We start from the raw sequence: 24,411 nt of genomic DNA on the forward strand, positions 1-24,411 counted from the left end.
AAAGTGAGGTTCAAATACAAATACTGCATATTTTTGTATTTGGCATCTGTTAGTAAATCTGCGTATATGGTTCAATATCTCCTTTAAGTCTATTCACAAACACAGTATCTAAGCTAAACATGCAATGCCACTGGAGTGCTAGCTTTGGCCTTGCTGCTGTAATCTTTAATGCAGACCTTAATTAGTTGTAATTAACACTCATACCATCCCCTGCGAAAGTACAGTAACAGAGCACAGTCAGCACAGAAACAAAACTCCCTTAAGGGACTCTCATTAGACCTTCATCCCTAATTTAGATTCTCAATGAGGAAGACAGGTTTTTGGTACAATGTGTACAACAGGAAGTAATTAGCTCAGTAGATACTGTACTTTGTATCACATTTTTTCTGCCCTAAAATATTATTTGACTCTACTCAGTTAAGTGTGACTAAAACTTGAAAACTTACTTTGAAATGGGTACAATAATTCATACAATTGGCAAAACAATCCTTGCAGTACACTGGTTTTCAAGTCTACAAAGACCATTCAAGGCCAGAAAAATACACTTCAGCAATGTTAAGCCCACAGACATGAGTGTTAATTTAGTTTGTCCATATCAAACACAATATTCCAAATAACTATATCACATATTTTTTTTACCCAAAAATGTCATTCATCTACTATGGAAGAGGTACTCACGCTGTGCTAAAATGCCCTGGACACGATATCCTAAGACAATGGCAGCTCTTTGAACGTCCATTCTGTTGAGTATGTTGGTTGTTTCAACTGCAGTCATCCTCTGACCACTGGGACCCTCCACAAAATACACTATCTCCAAAGGATGGTCCAAACCATGCAGCCGTGTTGCACTTACAACCTTGAAGTTGCAAGAAGGAAGATGGTACAGTTTGTCACTTGTCCACAAACTGTAAATATGTACAAAACAATTGTTTTGGAACTAATTTTCCATACCTAGTAACATGTTAAGGCCACACTCTACTATCCAGGCACCTTAAACCCATCTTTGACTTTTGTTATCCAAGTCCTGAACTATTTGTATTGAGCTACTGGAGAATGAGCATTTCTTTAAGTACAGTGGGTACGGAAAGTATTCAGACCCCTTTAAATTTTTCACTCTTTGTGTCATTGCAGCCATTTGCCAAAATCAAAAAAGTTCATTTTATTTCTCATTAATGTACACTCAGCACCCCATCTTGACAGAAAAAAACAGAAATGTAGAAATTTTTGCAAAAAAGAAAAACGGAAATATCACATGGTCATAAGTATTCAGACCCTGTGCTCAGTATTGAGTAGAAACACCCTTTTGAGCTAGTACAGCCATGAGTCTTCTTGGGAATGATGCAACAAGTTTTTCACACCTGGATTTGGGGATCCTCTGCCATTCTTCCTTGCAGATCCTCTCCAGTTCTGTCAGGTTGGATGGTGAACGTTGGTGGACAGCCATTTTCAGGTCTCTCCAGAGATGCTCAATTGGGTTTAGGTCAGGGCTGTGGCTGGGCCAGTCAAGAACGGTAACAGAGTTGTTCCGAAGCCACTCCTTTGTTATTTTAGCTGTGTGCTTAGGGTCATTGTCCTGTTGAAAGGTGAACCTTCGGCCCAGTCTGAGGTCCTGAGCACTCTGGAAGAGGTTTTTTTCCAGGATATCTCTGTACTTGGCCACATTCATCTTTCCTTCAATTGCAACCAGTCGTCCTGTTCCTGCAGCTGAAAAACACCCCCACAACATGATGCTCCCACCACCATGTTTCACTGTAGGGATTGTATTGGGCAGGTGATGAGCAGTGCCTGGTTTTCTCCACACATACCGCTTAGAATTAACACCAAAAAGTTCAATCTTGGTTTCATCAGACTCTATGCGGGCTTTCATGTGTCTTGCACTGAGGAGAGGCTTCAGTCGGGCCACTCTGCCATAAAGCCCCGACTGGTGGAGGGCTGCAGTGATAGTTGACTTTGTGGAACTTTCTCCCATCTCCCTACTGCATCTCTGGAGCTCAGCCACAGTGATCTTTGGGTTCTTCTTTACCTCTCTCACCAAGGCTCTTCTCCCACGATTGCGCAGTTGGCTGGACAGCCAGGTCTAGGAAGAGTTCTGGTCACCCCAAACTTTTTCCATTTGAGGATTATGGAGGCCACTGTGCTCTTAGGAACCTTGAGTTCTGCAGAAATTCTTTTGTAACCTTGGCCAGATCTGTGCCTTGCCACAATTCTGTCTCTGAGCTCCTTGGGCAGTTCCTTCGACCTCATGATTCTCATTTGCTCTGACATGCACTGTGAGCTGTAAGGTCTTATATAGACAGGTGTGTGCCTTTCCTAATCAAGTCCAGTCAGTTTAATTAAACACAGCTGCACTCCAATGAAGGAGCAGAACCATCTCAAGGAGGATCAGAAGAAATGGACAGCATGTGAGTTAAATATGAGTGTCACTGCAAAGGGTCTGAATACTTATGACCATGTGATATTTCAGTTTTTCTTTTTTAATAAATTTGCAAAAATTTCTACATTTCTGTTTTTTTCTGTCAAGATGGGGTGCTGAGTGTACATTAATGAGAAATAAAATGAACTTTTTTGATTTTGGCAAATGGCTGCAATGACACAAAGAGTGAAAAATTTAAAGGGGTCTGAATACTTTCCATACCCACTGTAATTAAAGAGACAGAAATCCTCCAGACCATCTCTGAGGTTACAGGGTGCATTGTATGCTAGGGCCTGTTCCTTTGTTACAAAAAATGATCAACATGCCTAATACTTACTACAAGGTAGCTGCCTGCCTTGTCCACCACTCTCTAAACCATTGGCAGATATCATAATATTCTATGTTCTTTTCCAAAACATAAACATGTCACTGAGACATTCAATAGAACATATTCATTATTTGTGTTGCAAACCTCACAGTTTTGTGATGGTTAGTAATCATGTTGTTAGAGGTCTTTAAGTATGCATTGATAAACCTTTATCCTGTGACCACTTATCATCTTTGTTTCTCCCCATTTGTTTATAATACACACATAGTGAGGTGCAAAAAGATGTGACTTTCAGTTCTCCTCCATCAAAACTAAGGTCGATTTTGATGTTCCCATTTGTTATAAACAATCCCCACTGCAGTGTTTATGGTTAACAGACAGTGCTAAAGCAACTGGAAACGGAGTATGTCCAAAAATGTGATCCATGGAAGATGAGGCATTATACTCTCTACATTAAAAATGGAGTATTCGATGAAGGCCCTAATGAGAAAAGTGACACAATTTCAATAAAAAAAATGACTATTTAATGAACAGCTTAGTACCTAATTTTCTATGCAACCCTGTAATGTTATTTTTTTTGTGACTCCATAAACTAAGATTAAGGCACCAATTATGTGTCCTACTTCACTCTACTGAAAGTTATTAGAAAAGCCTCTGAGTTTGTTGTTAAAACTACTACAATAGTCTGAATGGTCAGAGAATGACTGTTGCATTGTTTTTAAATGGAAGTGCATATTTATATTCATTTAATGTGTAAGTTGCACTTTAAAATCCTTTAACTATTACGTCTCTGTGTGTGTGCAGCCTCCCTCTGGGTGCCCTGAGGCACAGTACAGCCTACATTACTGGAAAGAGTGAAGTGCAGGTCATGCCTGGGCTGACACAGAAAAACGGCAGGGCAGGCTCCCCCATCTAGCGTCTAATCTAGTCCACACATGGTTATTAGAGTGGAAAGACTGCAGTGTGAATATGTGTTATTGCATGACCCCAATTAACCTACTCTTTTATCTGTCTAGGCAGACTTACAAGGTATTCTCGTAGGTGACAACGCCACATTGATTCTGTCATGACAGTCTAAGACATCTGTTTGCGTTTGTGTCTACAGTATGTGCTTGTGCAAGAGAGTGAGACAAAAGATTCTTCTCTCTCATTATATGCAACAGATACTCAAAGATTCATGTCTTTGAGATGTAAAAAAAAAAAAGCTCCACTGGTTCTTTCCACCACTGCTGGAAGGAACATGAGCACATGGGTATAACACATATTCATATTTGTAACTGTAAAAAATATCAGATTGAAATGTAGAAAGGATGCCAGAACCTAAAATTGGAGATCTAATCTTAGCACAGAGATAGACACTAAAACGTTCACCACAGCTATGGTCCACAATTTTCCTAAATTGCTCTGTGGCTTATGCGGACAACGATGCAGAAGACAGAAAGATCAGAAACAGTGAGGCTGCTCCTCAGACAAGGACGATATTTATCGTTCTGATAGCCTCCTTATTTAATGATGACCATAAGCACTCAAAATTCATGAGGCTGGATCAAATATGTATATCTCATCTCAAGTGTCTTTTTTGCTCTCTGTGTTCTTCTGATTTCTGAATTTTCCTACCCATCTTTTTGTCTGTCCCTCCATAAAACCTGTCCTCTCAACAACAAACACACTCGACCATCCCATGAAACTCCAGGATACAAACAGTGAAAGAGAAGCAATTAATAATTGAACTGCTCTTAGCTGCTGTGTGGCTTACATGAGCTATCAAGTAACAGGATTGGAAAAATGAGGAAGTAGAGAAAGAAAAATCAAGGACTCGCGAGGTTGTGGTCTTTGAGCAGCTTGCCCCTGGGCTGAATGGGATGCTGTTGTCATGGAGACAGATCCCTATCCTGTCCCCTCAGAGACAAGCTGAGCAGGTGCAGAGTGAACCCACAAAAGCTAGAGCCTGATTAGTAAAGCAGCAAGGCTTTCAGTGGTTACAAACACTGCAGTACTCACATAATGAGCCCTCAGTACTCAGGCATGGCAGTTAGAGAGAGCTGACATCAGGAAATAATGATATAAATGGTACAAGAAAAGAAGCTTTTTCAAGATTTGGTGGGCATCCCATTAACAAATTTCCACTTAAAGAGTTTGGGAAGTTTTGCTATGTAATGAACAAGAAATTTAAATCCACAGTACACAGTATAGTATTTCCAGAGAAAAACGCTGCATTTCATTCTTGAAAAAACTTGCCTTTGCAATAATCTACAAAGGTCTTAAAATTAAAGACAGACAAAGACACAGTAAGTACCTGAACACTGCTGTTGCCTATGGTGGTTGCTCTCTTAACACGTCTGACTAATCCCATAGCCTCTCCAATTAACATAGCCACCCTTCGCTCCATGTTGGCTTGGAAGGTCCTCTCACCCACTTTCTGGTCAAGCACACCTAGGAGCACTACAGTATGCACACAAACAACCACAATAATCAAAATGAGATGAGGTGTAAAAACAATTTCATATTTTCTATAAGTGGTAGTAGCCATTGGGAAGCATGGTGGCTGAGTGGTTAGCACTGTTGCCTCACAGCAAGAAGGTTGTGGGGTGGCAACCCAGCCTTTCTGTGTGGAGTTTGCATGTTCTCCCTGTGCTTGTGTGGATTTTCTCCAGGTACTCTGGTTTCCTCCCACAGTCCAAAAACATGTATGTCAGGTTGATTGGTGACTCTAAATTGCCCATAGGAGTGAGTGTGAGTGTGTGAGGTTGTTTGTCTCTATGTGGCCCTGTGATGGACTGGTGACCTGTCCAGGGTGGACCCCTGTCTTTCACCCAAAGATAGCTGGGATAGGCTCCAGCAGAATAAGCTTGGTATAGAAAATGGATGGATGGATGGTAGTAGTAGCCTTTCGGCATGCATCATTAAGAACTAACACCATACCTGTTCTAACCCAGGAGGAGCGAAGCGTCTGGCTGGTGTTCAGCTCTGGATAATGGAAAGCTGTTATAAAAAGAGGATAATGATGTTCAAGTAGAGTAACATTTAACGTGAAAGTGACACGAGTAAATGGAAATGGCTAAACTATAGTGAAACAACTCTATGGGACTCACGCTCAGCAATCTGCAGTACAGGAAAGCCCATGTAATAACTGAATTCCACCATGGTAAGCTTCATCAGACCATTGCTGACCTCCGACCCCAGCAGATAACCCGAAGGACCACTCACTGTGAAGATGATGTCCACTGGCTGCCTTACTAGCTGTTGTTCCTGATACTTTGGAGAAGCCATAGTGATGTTTATAATCTGAAACACAATTAGAAATAGACATGCTATTCAGCAGACAAATGACTACACCACAAAAGGTACAAAACATTTTTCATTCAGCTGTTGATGTAGTTTCAGGAAAAGCTTGCTTGTGTCTTGAAGAGTAATAGTGAAGTTCCCAATCTAAAAGTTGTTGGCTTGGAAAAATAAAATCCAAATTCGAGGAGTGTGGCCCATGGATGATGTTCAAAACACATTTCTACACTGCAACAAATGCCTAGCATTACCATGCATTTATTCCAACTAAAAACTACAATACAGGCATCAATGTAATAAGATTACACAAACCCCCAGTGAGGCCAAATAAACTCTTTATTAACAACATGCTTCTTTAATACCTGACAACTAGAGCATGAACTCTTTACAACTATCTAGTACAACTACCTAAGGGAAGTATTCTGGGATGTTGCTCATAAGTGGTGGTAAAGTGGATAGTGAGGTGGACAGGGGAAGTGAGCTTCCTCTGCTCACTGTCTGTGCTCACAGGGAACTCAGAAATTCAAAAGAGGTTTGGAGTACAAGAGCCTCTTTTGTGTTGAAAGGTTTAAACAGTAAAACCTTGAGAACACTGACAGGAGTAGTATTGTCTGGGCTATTATACTTACCATGCTTATATAGTCTAATATCCAAAGAAATTTGGGAAAATGGATGGCTGAATAAATTGACCATTAGTCTGATTCAGCGAATCAAACTACTAATTTAGGCCTTAGAGAACAGTGATTTTTCTCTGACTCCCCATTGCTACCATTCATTTACTGATTTTCAAAATGCCCAACAATTGTGATTAAACAGAACAGCTCCTTTTTGCAAAGTAATCTACCCTATTATGCAGCCACAGTCACCATTGGAGAAATGACTAGAGGAGGCCTGAGGCCTGCTCAATCAGTAACAGGTCATCTACTTGCTTGCACAAATAAGATAACAGTCAAAGTTTTTTTATCCTCAGTTGTATGATAGAAAATACAAATCTTTCAATTTTCAGATATGCAGAGAATACAATATATACAGGAAAGCTACAGCTTCCACTGGAGGTAAGCAGCTTTGACAGCTATTATTTAAAGGATCAAGATTATTGACAGGAGGTCTGCCAGTATTAAGGTGCAAAGCCACAGTGAAATGTGCTGTAATGTCAACACCTCACATGAAACACAAGTGCAAGACTACTTGTGCTCCCATGTCTTCTGCTTCCACCTACATGGACTGTGAAGTTGGTTGACTCCTTTGCACGCTGGCACACTTCTGCAAAGGCCATTGTCAAACCTTTCTCCATGCTCTCACTGAAGTTGCATAAACGCACGTCTACGTGACCCGGAACAAACTGTAGCACTGCATATAGTGAAGACAAAGAGTTGTAGATCAAGTATCAAAGCTCATCAAAAACAAATGAAATTTTGATAATAAGGCAATTTGTTGACAGGCTATTTACCTGTGTGAACTTGATATTTGTTGTCTGGCACTGTCCAGATGGGAGACACAGACAAGTAGCGGCGCCGAAACCTTTGCAAAGCATTGATGACAGATATGGCTGTGTATATAACTTGGCCAGAGACCACACGAAACACAAACTTTGGTGAGGGGTCCACAACCTTCCCAGAAAAAGAAAGAAAATAAGAAAAAAACTTAGACTGGATGACAGATTGCTGTCTGTTAAATAAGCAGTTGATGTATTTGAAAGGTCACTGTGGGTCTCATGTGACAATTCATGTGGTCTGTTTATTGTAAAACCACAGATGAAAAAAGCCCTTTGGCCTTCATGGTTTATCTACCCCACTGACATAAATACAGCATATACAGAAATGGCAATCCAGTCAATCTAAAATCATTACATTTATATAGGATCTTATTTTCACCCTAATGTGCCTATCCTACTGTTACATGCTTTTAATTGTCAAAAAAGGATAACACTGTGCATGCTATTATCTTAAATTGAATTAAATATATTCACTCTACCACCAAAAAAAAATGTACCTGCAGCTCAACTGACTTGTTGAATTCTACTTTTAGTATGTCTTTGATTTGAGATTTGGCAAATCCAGTGGCCCCATAAGGAAAATCTTCAAAAGAAAGCATAAGTTAATGGTTATAATCTTGGTTCATTAGAGAACATTCCCAAATATGTGTCATTCAAATTCAAATGACAGTTTCATGTCACGATTGTCATACATCATACAATTGGATAACAGAATTTAGTTCAGAAATGAGATGTCCAACTTACCAATTTTTACTAAATAAGCAGGTTTTTCAAGGCTGCAGAGGTACTGTCTTGGTGCTGGTGTTGTAATTGTGGTCTGTGCATCAGTGTTAGAGATGATGTTGACACTAGTTGAGGCTTCATTAATGACAGTGATTCTAGTTGGCGCTTGATGAGAAGTAGTGGTGACAGTTGTAGTTGTTGGTACAGTGGAGACTGTATTAGCTTCACTGCTAGTTGGAATCAAGGTCATTGTGGCTGGCATGTCAACTCCTTCTTCAGTCACACCCTGATCATCCAGAACTACTGGAGGGCCCAAAGTGACATTAGATGTGGGTTCAGATGAATCTAATGTGTTATTAAATGTTTGTTTGGTTGAAAAAGTAGAGTCTTGGGGGGTTAATTCTGTACTGGTAGATGTGTTGGCAGAAGGTTCAGTGGGAACAGGGGAGAAAGCTATGGTTTCAGTTAAGACAGGAGTGGTGTATATGGTACTTTGTAGGAATGACTCTGTAACAAACCAATGGACATCTGTCAAAGAGGAGGAAAACATTATATCATCTGGCAGCAGAGGTGTGGCATGGGGTAATATAGTTTCTGTTAACACAGTGCCCTCCTGGCTAACAGTGGATACCTTGCCACCCCAGATGGAAGAAGAGGGATCCAAGAAATTGCTTGACACTACTGAAGGATCCAGAAAAGGCTCAGAGGTATTGGCTAATTGTGGACTATCCTCTGCAGTTGCTACTGTTGATTCCTCATGAGGCTCAAAACCTGACAGATCACTTAAGGATTCCTCCTCATTCAACTTAGTATCATTGATGAAGCTGACGTCTGTTGTACTGATGGACACTACAGTTACATTCCCCCTGTGTTCAGCACCAGTGTCTGAACTGTTGTTCTCCTTGTTCAACTGAATTGTGTAATACTCCAAGCTGTTCATGTCAGGTAAGAGGACATCTGTTGGTTGGATTGTGAAAGTATCAGGCCAATCTATGTCTGATGCTTCATCTGAGACACTATTAGCTGCAGGAGTAGGCTCCAGTGTATAATGAATTGTGGAGGAAAAAGAGGAAGGATGGATGGATATAAGTGGAACAGCAGTGCTGTATGTTGTCATGAGGCTGGGGGAAGGTGTGATATGATGTGGATGCAAGGATGAAGGGGATAAGCCCACTCTGGATGGGAAGGATGTATCATAGTTTTCTGTAAAGTCTTCCAGATCATATGAGTCATGGGGCATCTTGGTGACCAAAGAGTAGTCATCACCATCTGAATTTAAGAATGACATTGTTTCCAAGTAGTCCCCAGATCCCCAGTCCATTTCCATGGTGTTGGTAGGGTAGAAGTCCTCTGGAGAGACTTCAGTGAGCTCAGAGGAAGGTGATGTGGGGTGGGCAGTGATTAAAGGCACATTGTAGGCAGGGGCCAGAATCCCATCCCAGTCATGTAGAATTTTTATGTCATGTGCTGGATTCTTCTCCTTCCAGGCCACACTGCTGGGGCTCAGCTGGTCCACATCCAGGGTCTTACTCTCTGCTGCGAAAGACAGTTTAGAGGGCCCAAAACGCTGGGTAGGCTGTGAGGTCTCAATTTCCAATGTACGCTCTGATACACCATCCTGGTGCTTCCTCAAAGGTGTTTTCTGCTCAGAATTAAGACCAACCTGATGTGTTGTTGGACTTGAGCTTAAAGATGTCAAAGATATATTTGACATAGACTGCAGCTGGGATCTTGTAGGGGTCGTAAAGAGAGAAGATTGTTTGGCAGAATTTGTCCTGGCCTGATTCCAGTCAGCAGAGAGTTTAGCTAGTACCTCATATTGTGGACTAGACCCCAACATAGGTCCAGGGGGCATTAATGATGCTGTGGGTAGAGGACGTGTTTCTTCAGCAAGGAGGCCACTTGGTGTGTAGGATTTAGACTTTTCAAAAGGAACATGTTCCCTCTGAAAAAGGATGACGTCAGGAGTCTTAACTCCATTGTTTGGTTCAGGAATTGATGGCAGAGCACCAGGTGAGTCTGGGTTCTCAAAGGCAGTGTAATGTGTGACTGGTAACGGGGATGGTGATGACCCTATTGAACTTCGAACACTTTTAAGGAATTCTTGAGGGTGGTGTGTGGAGACCAACAGAGGTTCTTCTGCAGGGGAACAAATAGAATGATTTAGTTTAGTCCTGAAAACATGAAACATTCATTGCATACTTAACACAATGAAGTCTACTTCATTTAAGTGTCAACTGTCACTCTAAAGGTTGATTTTTGCTTCTGTGTTGGCTGCTGTGTCTGTATGACATATACTGGTGACCTCTGGGGCAAAGCTTCAGAACAGTATAATAGATCTGTAGGATAGAGCCGTGGTGTGTTTAGGATGTTACATATAACCTTTGCCTATATTTAGATTAAATAGTCAATATATTAACAGATGTTTCAGAAACTGTTAACACCAAACACCATGAAACAGTGAGCATGGTTAACCAAGAAACTCCATAGTGCAGCATGTACAAAATATCTAAATGACATTTACCACTTCACTCTGTAGATCTCATTGATTAAAAAAAATCATTAAAACTGATCACTAGTCTAACAACTGCCCCATTTTCTAAGCTATTAATCTGTAAGAAAATGCCAATAAAAACAAGGAGTAAGGAAACACTCACAACTCAGACATTGCCATGATAAAAAGAAAAGCTGATGCTGACGATTTCCCCCACTTACAGTTTTGAACTTGCCAAATGCCAATATGCATGGACTCACTGTACGTTCCAAAGTTATTGAGCAGTAGTTCTGTTTCAGCACCTTGATTTTTAGTTATACACTATAAAAGAAAAGAGTCATATTTTTACCTAACCTTGGAACGATGGATGGGTCAATTTTTAGCTTATCTGGAAGTGACTGTACCTCTTGCACAGAGCATTAAAATCCTTAAGGGTGACATCAGACTATTCAAAATATAGATACAGCAAATGCACCCTGTGCAATGTACTTCCAACTTAATTTGAGTGCCAAATGACTGTGTCTCCATATTGGATGAAATAGTATATCATGTATGTTTGTATGTAATTTGGGTGTCTTGATTACACTACGTGTTCAGAATCTAATGTATTTCAGACAGACTATATAAACTGAAGGGAATGGCAAACAATTATTCTAAATAATTCATTCTAATAGACAAGTCAATGTACTTGTTTTCATAAGTTTCCCAGTTTCATAGGTTTAAATGTGTTCCATACATTTTTCATATAAACATGTGGACAAAATTGTTGGTACCTTTCCATTAAAGAAAGGAAACCCACAATGTCACTGAAATATCATGAAACTGACAAAAGTAATAATAAATAAAAATTTACTGAAAATTAACTAAAAAAAAAAATTGGACATTGCTTTTGAATTGTGGTTCAACAAAAGCATTTAAAAAAAACAAACTAATGAAACTGACCTGGACAAATCATGATACCCTTAACTGAATATTTTGTTGCACAACCTTTGGAGGCAATCACTGCAATCAAGCAATTTCTGTAACTCTCAATGAGTCTTCTGCACCTGTCGACATGTACTTTGGCCGACTCCGCATAAGCAAACTGCTCCGGCTGTCTTGGGTTTGAAGGGTGCCTTCTCCTGACTGCGTGTTTCAGCTCTTTCCACAGATGTTCAATAGGATTTAGATCAGGGGTCGTAGAAGGCCACTTCAGAATAGTCCAATGTTTTGTTCTTAGCCATTCTTGGGTGTTTTTAGCTGTGTGTTTTGGGTCATTATCCTGTTGGAGGATCAATGACCTGCGACTGAGACCAGACTTTCTGACACTGGGTAGCACATTTCGCTCCAGAATGCCGTGATAGTCTTGAGATTTCATTGTATCCTGCATAGATTCAAGACACCCTTTGCCAGATGCAGCAGAGCAGCCCCAGAACATAACCGCGCCTCCTCCATGTTTCTCAGTATGTACAGTGTTCTTTTCTTTGTATGCTTCATTTTTCCTCTGTGAACATAGAGCTGATGTCAGTTGGCAAAAAGCTCCAGTTTTGTCTCATCTGTCACGGGAACATCAAGCAACTTGGAGATGGTCATTATAGTCTTTACCTTTAACATGCTTATCTATAATTTTCTTTATAATCTCCTGAGACAACTCTCTCCTTAGCTTTCTGTGGTCCACATTGGTCCATATGTGATGATAGCCATGATAGCAAATAGCATAGTGACTACTTTTCGCCCATTAAATAGGCCGACTGACTGATTACAAGTTTGAAGACACATGAGATGCTAATTACAGGACACACTTTAGTTTAGTGCTTCCCTATGGTCAAATTATTTTCAATATTTTCCAAGGGTACCATCATTTTTGTCCAGGTGATTAGTCATTAGTTTGTTTTTTAAGTGCTTCTGTTCAACCACAATTCAAAAGCAATTTCTGATTTTCATTAGTTAAATTTCAGTAAATTTTTATTCATTATTACTTTTGTCAGTTTCAGGTTATTTCAGTGACCATTGTGGGTATTTCGTACTTTAATGGAAGAGTACCAACAATTTTGTGCATGTGTGTAAATAATGTTGAAACCTCTTTCATTGCTGTGCTGAAAGAAACCTTTACATATAGTGGCCTCCACAGAATGTGACAGGAGCTAAAGGCAGATAAACAGGACAGATCAAGGAAGGTGAGTTAAGGTGCCTGTTTTTATTAAAGGAGATGCTACCATAATGCATACACAGACTTTACAAGCATAAACAAAACACAAATAGACAACACACAATAGTTCTGTAAATAATCTGAACACAGTCTGCATGTCTTAAATTTAAAAGGTAGATCTTGAACCAAGCAAGACTTCAAAGGCACCAATATTGCCATTGCCAGAGGCCAGCCACCAACAACCTCCTTCATAGTGACTCAGCAGTGGCTGGTAGTGCTGCTGCTCCTTATATTGTACAGAAGAGCTGCAGAATCATACACACTTGAAAACAGCCGCAGAATCAGCTGAGGGTTAAAACTATTTTTAACGCAGCACAGAAGAGCTCACTTATAAAAAGCATCAACAAAAGAGAATCTACTTCTGGAACGTCATCTTCAATTTAGTGCATTGCTTCATTCAAGCAAACAGCCTATGGCTTGGCTCAGGAAAAAACACCCATCTTAATTATAATCTCCAGTGGTACCTTAATTGAGTCAACATGCTATTATAATGGAGACGATAGTAAAGGACTTAAAGGAAAAGCCAAAATCTTCTTCTCAGAAGGCCAGTCTGTACTGCACATTCCCCAAACTGCCACACAGCTTTTTGTCTGCAGTGCCAAAAGTTTGAACCCTTAAGGATGTAGTGCACAGCTGGCAAATGCGCGCACACACACACGCACACACACACACTCCCTGAGCAGGCCAACTAATGTCCTTAAGCAATAATAACTGGAGGTAAGAGGAAAACTGAAACAGGACTAGCAGCATCCAGTTGCCTGTTAAACCCAGGCTATTTTTGATGGCCTTATTTCTCAGTTTTGTGAGGATGGAAGCTATAAATAATCACAAGAGCAGAGCATGGAAAGAAGAAGCCACTGCATTTCGTGTGCAATGCTCTATTAAGTCTTCTAGAGATGGTGTATTAGCTGGAATCATGGACATAGTGAGTTAAGTATGGGATGATCTTTGAGCATTTGGCTGTAAACATCAATCCTTATATGCTGCAGGCCTGTTAAAGAACAAACAATACACAGGATAGCTTTGTGTGGGACCATGCTTGTCAGAAAAACAAGCTGATCTCTTGCTGAGATCCATGACCCCAAAACGTCAACTCACCTCAGCACACCCCTGCAGTGACAAACTACTTCATTTAAAGTCACATTTGGGACAATTAAACATGCATGAATAGATGAGAAAACAGTATTGGCAGGTAATTGATGATAATACTGATACTGATGGTGACAATGGAGAAAATGATGAGAATGAAATGTTTGTAGTTGACGACAGAGAGCACAACTATACGATACAGGGAAAGTGCCAAAATTCAGACAACTGGAAAATCGCAGGAACAGTGGTAAATATTGGTAAATCTATATTTTTGTGGATAATCAAACCAAAAATCTATAACATAAAACCAACAGCAGTGTTAAGCCAAAGCTGAGTTATGTTTATAGAAAGATCTTATTCTTATGAGGCATGGTCTTAATGCTTGAAGTTTATTCTTGGGTAATGACAGTCAGAGCTCCATACAACAGACAGCAACTAGGCACAGAGCAACTGAGACTGGCATGAATTGGAGCTGACATTACAGTAGGCAAAAACTGACAAAAGCCATGAAGACTAAGTAGAGCTGCCACCTGTCCACCGAAACCTGAGAGTGTCACAGTCGGATGCTCACACATTGTTGAGCCTGTCCGTGAAACTAAGCACTAAGACCCACACAGAGAGACACCTTCAAATATCAGGTCACGAGAACAGGAATGTCAAGTGTTCAGCTCACAAGCAGTCACCCTAGTAGAGTTTTTCTGCTCTCTTCCTAAACTCCTGCTCCCAATAAGTGTCACATTACATCTTAATTTTACTATCAATATGAACTTATTAAGAGGCTTAAATAAAAATATTGCTTCCTTACAAAAAAAAGATAATACCTTGCTTGTGTCATCTCCTCATAATACATGGAAGAGTCGCTTTCCTCTCACAATACTGAAGAATTAATACAGTGAAATTTTCAAATATTCATTACATAAGAAAATTTAGGCTAATCAGATCCCACTTCCATTTATCAGGCCTTAATTTTTCTTTTGGTTAAAATTAATTTGAAAATAAAATAAACAGACAAGTTAAATCTTACCTACAAGTGTCTAGTCTCTGGGCCTGCTTTTCTATGTGATTAGCAACTGGGAATAGAGTGGTATTAATTGGGATTTTTTTTATACATATGCTGTTTTTAAAAGATGGTATATTTCTGTTGTAAACTTATTAATACAGTTATATCTATAACAGCTCACTCAGTAAAACTCCTTTCTCCATATTTAAGCAAATGATGACACAAAAATAATCCTGTGCCTTGTTTGGTTTGATCTGCTTCTATTTCTACATCCAAGTGCAGGCTTGGCTCATTTCCAGCAACCATGTTAAAATTATGCTAACAAGAAAGGGATTATTACTGCTGGAATGAGCTAATGTTCCTTTATAAAACCCCTACAATAGAGTAGAAAGAGATGGAACAGGGTAGAGAAATAGTGCTGCAGGCAGACACAACTCCAGGCATCCAAAATAACACTAACCCACTTACCCTGGACAGATATTGGCAAGATATTATGAGATCATATATTGAATCATCACAGGCTCTCCACTACCCTCCAAATGTGTCTGACTGTTTAGAATAGCTCTACAGAGACCCAGTTAGAATAAATGGTTTTTTTTACATGAATATTAACAAGAAACATTTCTATCTGGTAGCACATTTCAAATTTTTGTTCATTTTTGCTTAATTTAACCTTTACATAATGCTAACATTTGCTCACTTGCAGGGTGGTCACAGTGTAATATTTTATTGTCAACCCTGTGACAACAGTCAAATGAGTAAGAATATGTTTAGGTACATCACATAGCATGGACGTTAAATCATATACTTATCAAAGTAGTGAAACCATACTGCGTCTATGTTCATATGGGACTCAAAACATGGCATCAATATAAATGTTTGGATGCTTAAGTATTGCTATTTTATTCAAGAACTGTAGTTCATACTTTATTTTGAGATCTGTTATTTTCCTTTTTGTTGTATCATTATTTAGGCATTGTTTTGGTTTGAATTTTGATGAAATGATGCCACACTCTAAACTGAATTGGTGTCCTTTAACACTGTGAAATATTTGGGCATGACTAATCTGGGGGGTGTTTAATAAGAAACACCACATCTTTAATTATGGGAGTAAGGCCAAGGCAGCTGTGAAACACAAACACATGTACTTGCACCACAAAGAATAACACTCACAGGTACAATACACATATATTTCTGTCTGGTAAGAAACCTGAGATACCAATTACAGAGCCCTCTAACAATATCATTTTCTATGATTGCCAGATTTCTTGGAAAAAAAAAAAAGGTTATTTATGGTTGTATACTATGAAATAAGAAGAGAGAGAGAAGAAAGGGTCTTTTGCTATTAATGCTAGCTAACTACAACCGCACACATGGTTCTGTTTTCAGCTGAGCCCCTTGCGTGACTGGCTGTTTTCAGTTGGCAGGAGCTGCATATGCTGAGTGCAGTTGAACAATCAAGATATGGCTGTGCTGACATTTGGTTTATCTGGGAAGCTTTTAAGATGGGAAAGATTCCATTGTTGTTATCAGGGCAGCTCAATTAGATCAATCGCTGTTGTAAAGCTCAAGCCCACCACCCCTCCTCACCACCCACCCCCAACCCCAATGGAAAAAAAGAAACTGTTTCACTTCATGAATGAATGAATTTATTATAAACCTTTAACCTTTAAACCCAGCTGCATTAAAGTCTAGTTACTTGTCGTATTTATTCTATATCAAACAGTAAAAGATTAAGGAACAAGTTCAAATCCATAAAGCAGAGGTTGTAAACACAAACCAAGCTTGACTGCAAATCCAAACTTGCTCATGAGCTAATAGGCCAATAAAGGATAACAAAAACTTTCAACGTCTTCTGTAAACTAATTAAATGGTCTGTTATGGCCAAAAATGAGCAGGAGATTGAAGACCTGACTGAGGTCATGCCTGCACTTCATCAAAAATTCATGACCCTTGTTTTGCCTTCCTGGGGAACGATATTTTCAGATAGGAGAGAAGGAGAGTGGAAGAAAGAGGGAGAGTGGAATAGGGGGTAGGGTAAGGGAGTAATACGAGATTCAGAAATAGGAAGAGAAGCTGATATAAAGGTACAGTTAGTAACAAGGAAAGTTGATTTTTTAAAGTATGTTGCAGCATATCAACCTGCCATACAACAGCTAGAAGATATCAAGGTTACAAAGCTCCACAACAGACACACAACCTCACAGGGATCTCTACAGAATTCATGGCTATGATGGTGTGATCGATTTCATAGAACAGATTAAAATGGTGCAATACCATCATGGTATATATAAACCTTGAAACTAAACCCTGACCTGCCGCTATGAACAGGGACAAGCATTTATACAGAATTCGGATACACTCCTTTACTTTGAAGAAGCTTCACTGTCATTGTACAACGAGATACAACAAAAAGTTTTGGCAGTGCTAATTGGAAAAAAAAAAAAAAAAAAAAAGACTTGTAACTAGAGAGGCCCAGAGGACTGTGTCACTCAGCATCCTTCTTTGCTCTGGACCAATCCTCTTAAAACAGACCACTCTCCTCAGGCTTTAAGTCCTGGGAAAACAAACACTATCTACTACTAGGTTAGGCGAAGCTCTAAGGAAGGAAGGAAGCTGTTGTCTAATTAGCCTAAAAGTCAGTATGTGCACAGAAAAAGTATCTGTGTAAGGTTAGGCTAAATATTTAGTAGAGTTGTGGGGACATTGAGCGGTCCAATCCAACATTATTCTGCCTGGAGTGACTCAAAAGAGGCTGGGCCGAACTGCACCATCTGCTTAAATATATAAAAAAAACAGCTGCAGTTCATCAGAGCACATGGTGATTTGGGCTCAGAACAATATGGCCTCAATGTTGCTTTCTGTCAAATCATGAATTTTGCATTGCACATTTCAAACTCGTAATACTGACAGGCTGTTACCACAATAAACAGTATGGACAGCCAGTGCAATTTATTTGTAATAGACTTGTACCAACAACTTTGTCAAGGGATCAGTTACAAGTCAGGTCACAGTCAGACAGATAGAGGCCTTATCAGTTTTACAGCTGTGATTATAGACACAGACAGAATCATTTTAATAAGAATAGCTTGCATCTGGTAATTCACTGTTACAAATTTAGATGATCTCTATGTGGCGTAATATTGCCACATAAGTTTGACAGTTAAAATAAGAACTTTTGTGTTGTTAAAACCTAAAATAAAATTGACATTTAAGCAAAAGATAATGAACACTGAGCTAAAGAAAATACAATGTAATTGCGCCTGTAATGTGAAAGTTTTTTTCTTTTTGGTTTCCTGCTTAGTTAAAATTAGTGAGGGGTTTAGTCATTAATTAAATAGAATTGCTAATCTTGGACATTTGTTGGAAGCTGAAACTGTAGTAGTAAACTATATAAAAATATAAAATCACTAACAGATGTACATTTATAGGCTCTACTGTGGTACATTAACAACCTACTAGACAACTAGAAAAACCTGTGTAAATTCAACAGCAGTGATCAGAATAGCTGTGTGAAAAGCTGTTTTTAAAATCCATCATTGACTGACCCTTGACCAGCAGACTAGCTTACACTCATCCCCATACAGACAATTAATGCCGTGACAGGCAGGGTCTGGTAGATGTTTCTGGTCAGGCTACAGTCCTACAAAGGTTGCCAGTGTTTGGCTTTTGATAGGCTCTACCCAATGATCTGCAACCAACTCCTAACTCTAATTAATAATGAATGGTCATATTGCTATGCCAAACAGATCACATAGCAATCTACAGCACTGGTAATAAACCAGGACTTTGCTAGCCTGCAGCTTGCTGTGTTTAATTTGCCAGTCACTGTGGTACAAAAATACACACATACACACACACACACACACACACACACACAAAGATATGTGTGTTCAGTTTGATGTTTGGGTATGGAGGAACAATTATAGATATGTCGAAATGCTTTATTTGACCTAGAAACAATAAAGTGTGCTTTTCTGAGCAATTTCCCCATTGAGGGACTAATAAAGGTAAATAACATAACTTAACTTAACTTATTTAGCTCGTACATAATCAAAAGTGTGGTCCAGTACTCAAATGGAATTTTCAGGCATGCTGGTGTGTGGGTGAACATACGGTATACTGTAAATTGTTTGTTACAGTACAGATTTGTACAACTCTTACACCTAAGACTTTACAAACAACCATGTCTTTTAAAGTTTCATACTTATTATTCTTAAATAAAAAATATATATACTCAAGCCCTATCCCTTGATGTTCCCACTATGCAACAATAAAGTATATCCAAATTTAAAGGGCTTAAGTGTCTAATTCAGAACAGCATGCTGTTGTCTGAAGTCTGTCCAAACCACGGCTGATGAATGTATTCACGTGATGCAGTGGTTTGCAGTCTCCTACAGGATAACTGCCTATGAGATGCCCCTTATAGTGCTGCATTTAACTTGTATTAATCAAAACACTGAAGATATATCACTAAATCGAGCCTCACTGATTTGGCAGAAGATATCTTCCCGTAAGAGATTGAAAAAACCTCATAAATCTCTTGTGTAAATGAGGCTCACCTATGAAAACATAGAGCATGAAGGGCAATAAAACACCAGAGCAAATGCATGGTAACTTTCAGTTCCTCCCATTCTATTACACAGATTGACTCACTTGCTAAGTGGATAAGAAACTCTTCAGTAAAGTACACAGTATATGGCACCAGCCCACTTTTCAGCCATCAATCAAACAAGCAAGATACCATGAAGAGAATGGCACAGTTAATTTACATTGGAAGTTTGGTATTAAAATTTTTTTTAAAAATTTAAAAATACATTAAAAAAGAAATTTTGGTCTGCAAAATTTGTTGTACACCCCTCACTGACCCACAAAGGTGAAACATGTAAGCCAAAATATTTTTGAATAAATAAACAAAAAAATGATTAAAACTGTATTGTGTATATAACAGATTTTAAAAATTATGAAAAATAAATGAATGACTGCACTTGAATAAAAATCTCAAAAGATATTAAGACTTCTTTGAGGTTTCTAGAAGTAAAGTTCTTATACCACTGCTGTTTAAACCATCATGCCATATCCCAGGGCTGTATAAGCACCATATAGCTTTAGGAGAATCATATTTACAGGACAACTAAATTCAAACAGGTTTGCAAACACAAAGCTGGTTGGTATGATGAGCGAAATGGCAGAAACTATAAGCAATATACTTTATCCAAAAATAAACTTCAAACTTAATTTGTTTGTGCTTGTTGCAGTATGTCTTAACAGTATTTATCTATACTAGATCTGCAGGCTAGTATAGGCTGACTTGCTCCTCGCACGTGCATTGTTGCTTGTGACATTCAAAGAGCTACGAATGGATTACATGTCTTATAATATGAGTTCCTAATTTCCTCCACAAGGCGTTCACCCTAGCAATTACTACACAATCCTATTACCATATAATATCATAAGTTTTGGCCTGGTCTGAAAACAGGTTCTTTTCACTGGGTAATGTGTAGGGGCCGGTGCTTGTGGGGTTATGTCAGTATGTGCAAAAGTAAGCCTAAGTAAAACATTCATAAAGAGGCTGTAATTAGGCCCTTTCTCTTTCTTTAATTACTAAAAATTGGTTTAACTGAGCAGTCTGTGTAGCAACAAAGCCATTTCACCTCTTATGAAAACCCTGAATCAAACACAAGTGTCCTCATGATGAATATCACAGCTTGCCAAGGTCACACAGCAGCCCTGACTCTGTTAGCATGAAAATAAAGACTTAGTAGTTCATGTCAAGGTACAGTACAAGACATAAACTTTTCGTGTTTGTCTGGGACACTGTGTAAAATCTACCTAAAAACAGAATAAAATGATTCGCAAATCTCATAAACCCATACATTATTCACAATAGAACACAGAAAACATACCAAATGTTTAATCTGAGAAAATGAACCATTTTAGGAAAAAAAAAAAAGTAATTTTGAAATTGATGGCAGCAACACATCTCAAAAAAGTTGGGAAAGGCCCATGTTTACCACGGTGTAACATCCCCTCTTCTTTAAACAACAGTGTAAATGTCTGGGAACTGAGGAAACCAGTTGCTGGAGTTTTGTGAAAGGACTGTTGTCCCATTCTTCCTTCTAACTGCTCAACAGTCCTGGGTCTTCTTTGTCGTATTTTCCATTTCAAGATGCACCAAAGATTTTCAACTGGTGACAGGTCTGGACTGCAGGCAGGCCAATTGAGCACCTGGACTCTTCTACTATGAAGTCATGCTGTTATCACAGATGCCGTATGAGGGTTAGTATTGTCCTGCTGAAATATGCAAGACCTTCCTTGAAAAATACGTTGCCTGGATGGGAGCATGTGCTGCTCTAAAACCTGAATATATCTTTCAGCATTGATGGAGCTTTTCGAGACGTGCAAGCTGCCCTTTCCATAGGCACTAATGCACCCCCATACCATCAGAGATGCAGGCTTTTGACCTGAGCACTGATCACAAGAAGGAAGGTCCCACTCCTCTTTAGTCCGGAGGATGCGACACCCATTGTTGCCAAAAAGAATGTCAAAGTTGAGCTTTGACCCAGTGAAGACGTTAGTGTTTCTGGATCATGTTCATATACGGCTTGTTCTATGCATGATACAGCTTTAACTTGCTTTTTTGGGTGGCACATTGAACTGTACATGCAGTGATGTCCATCACCGCCTGTTTTTAATGCAGTGCCACCTGAGGGCCCGAAGATCACGGACATCCAGTATTGCGTTTCAACCTTTGCACAAAGAGATTGCCTCAGATTGTCTGAATCTTTTGATGATATTATGTACTGTAGATGATGATATATTTAAAGTCTTTGCAATTTTACATTGAGGAACATTATTCTGAAAGTGTTCGACACTTTGTAGAAGTATTTTTTCACAGATTGGTGTCCATCTTTACTTCTTCTCATTCTCTAATATGCTCTTTTTTTTACCTAATGTTACTGATCTGTTGCCAATTAACCTAATTAGTTGCAAGATGTTCTTCCAGCTCTTCCTTGTTAGTACCACATCTGTCCCAACTTTTTAGAGACATGTTGCTGCCATCAATTTCAGGATTACCTAATTTTTTTTTTTAAATGATACATTTTCACAGTTTAAACATTTGTTATATGTTTTCTATGGTCTGTTGTGAATTAAATATGGGTTTTGAAATTTGCAAATCATTGCCTTCTGTTTTTATGTAGATTTTACACATTATCCCAACATTTTTTAGAAATGGGGTTTGTAGAACAGTGGCCTGAAGGTAATGGACAGCAAGCTTGCAACTGCTCAGTGGCCAATAAACAATATTGCAGTTGTACTAATCAACTCTTAGATGTGTGTAATTGTGTCAAATGTTGCTAGAAAAATGCATTAAAACCTACCTATCTACCTAGGTAAATTTTAAAAAGTTAAACTTTCTAGGTAATTTGATGTGAGTCTACACTCACTACAAGCTGTACAGAGAGTGATTTCTCTCTAAACTCTCGGAATGAGAGAAAATAACTTTTACCAGATACAAAAATTTTGATTATGTCCAAGTTGGCTCTTGAATGCTATTAACACATGTGAATACACACACAACACGTATTACTTGTTTGTATTTACTTTCAATTTAGTGTAACATATGCAGAAATTCAGTTTGATTAAATGACAAAGACCATAAAAATGCTGGGTTGCATTGCAATATTGAACCTTACTGTTATACATTTCATACCATATACAGTAATTTGGTATTTGCCTCCTCTTAAGCAATAATAATCACTGTGTACTTTTTCCTTTAAAATAATCTCTGTGGTTATTACTATGGTTGCATTTTCAAGTGCAACTTGAACTGTACTTTGCTGTTGTCAGTTAAGTAACAACAAGGTAGAATCAGTGGATCATATTGTTTCAGAAAGCAAAAGGTGTTCTCTTACCTGCAACAGGAGTGTCAGACGCGATCGCTATTACCAACAACGTGATCCCCAGAAACACTGCACTCTGGCCATGGGCATTTGTAAGAGCCTTGAGCATCACCACCAAACCCACAGGGGAGACTAAACCTGCCATGGTACGGTGGGCGTAAGGTCAAGGCATTTCATCCAGTTAAGAAGAGAAGATTCATGCCAAAGAGACAAACAATCAAGGTTTGGGTTATGTGGGTTGCCTGGTTTGGTCTCCTTTAGTTTAAGGCTCCTCCTTCCATAACATGCTCACAGCGAAGAATGACTGCTGAAAACAAAAGAGCAACAGTGCCACACTCAAAACAAAGCAATTACATTTTACATTACTATATTACTCCATTAATCAATCATTAAGTGCTAAACTGAAGTACACATAAGCACAAGACCTATTAAAACTACTCAAAAACCTTTGATGATAAAGTTCAAATGCTAATATGACAAAAAAGTAGCAATGGGCCAATATAAGCAAGACAAATATTGAAGAACTGATGCAGAATGTTTCAGAGAAAATAGACACTTATATTTCTCATTATACTGGCATTTATACCTGATTTTTTTATTTATTTATGCACTTGGTCTTTTGTAAACAAAATATCACTGTTTTTTGGATTCAAAAATAATGTTTGAGATTTTTTTCCATTAAAAAAATATAGTGCATTCACTCTGTACTCTATGTCTCACTCTTTTTTCTTTCAAACACAAAACATGTATCTCTCCACAGAAGCAGAATATCAGGGAAAAAACTAAACTTTATATTCCGTGTTAAAATAAATTTGGGGTGCACACCTGTTTTTCTTATGTTTATAAACTGTAGCAAAAAGCTGACACGTACTATGCACATGGCCAACCAGGTCATAAAAAGGCGACGATAATAGCAGTCAAATCAACACAGGCTCGCTGTGAATTCAGTCCAGGTAATGCTAAATAAAAGGCAGCACAGGCTTCATCCCCGGGCTGGCTTTCTTTGAGTGGCTCTCCTAACGGGTGTCATCACGGTACACTAGTCTCTTGTCCTATATCCGTCCTGTTACTTACACGGTCATGTGGCTCTTCATAGGGCTCGACAAAGCAGGTTACATCCCTCATTTTAATGTCAGGGTGAAATGATAAAAACGGCTTAGCAAAGACACTTCGGTGATGTTTTTTCCAAAGCTGGCTCTGAGTGTACAGATAACACGGGTTTTCCTGCTTTTCTGTCAGCCAGCTCAGAGCTGCGCATTCAGACTTACCAAAAAATGGTGCTCCAACTCTGTCAATTCCTTTGTCCGGGCTATGGGAAAATATCCTTGGAGGAAAGAAGACGCTGTCTGAGGCGTCCTCAGCAGCCTTCATGTATCCACGTCCCTGCGTTTTAAGTTATTTCAGTGTAAACGTATGTTGCACAAGCTGATATCTGGCTTTCATCTGACACTCTTTGACTGGTACCTTCTCTCGTCCTAAGGATAGGGTTAGTCCC

At 39.0% G+C, this 24,411-nt stretch overlaps 1 protein-coding gene across 6 annotated transcripts in view; it reads right to left on the minus strand.

Annotated features, from left to right (window-relative positions):
* The window catches only part of si:ch211-1e14.1 (UPF0606 protein KIAA1549), a 37,741-nt gene extending 13,360 nt beyond the window's left edge, over positions 1-24,381 (minus strand). For 5 of the 6 annotated variants that reach the window (XM_026312145.2, XM_026312149.1, XM_026312147.1 and 2 more), the window contains exons 1-10: positions 24,185-24,381; positions 22,929-23,223; positions 8,263-10,380; positions 8,016-8,101; positions 7,474-7,633; positions 7,243-7,373; positions 5,834-6,026; positions 5,664-5,723; positions 5,038-5,183; positions 679-856 (exon numbers count right to left, since the gene is read on the minus strand). In XM_026312145.2, coding sequence (XP_026167930.1) covers positions 679-856; positions 5,038-5,183; positions 5,664-5,723; positions 5,834-6,026; positions 7,243-7,373; positions 7,474-7,633; positions 8,016-8,101; positions 8,263-10,380; positions 22,929-23,061 — 3,205 coding nt within the window. In that variant the 5' untranslated portion in view covers positions 23,062-23,223; positions 24,185-24,381. The remainder of the gene's footprint in view (positions 1-678; positions 857-5,037; positions 5,184-5,663; positions 5,724-5,833; positions 6,027-7,242; positions 7,374-7,473; positions 7,634-8,015; positions 8,102-8,262; positions 10,381-22,928; positions 23,224-24,184) is intronic. The other variant, XM_026312146.2, reaches the window with a different exon arrangement.
* Between the last annotated feature and the right edge of the window lie 30 nt (positions 24,382-24,411).

The sequence above is a fragment of the Mastacembelus armatus genome, chromosome 6 (genome assembly GCF_900324485.2).
Source record: "Mastacembelus armatus chromosome 6, fMasArm1.2, whole genome shotgun sequence".
NCBI lineage: Eukaryota > Metazoa > Chordata > Actinopteri > Synbranchiformes > Mastacembelidae > Mastacembelus > Mastacembelus armatus.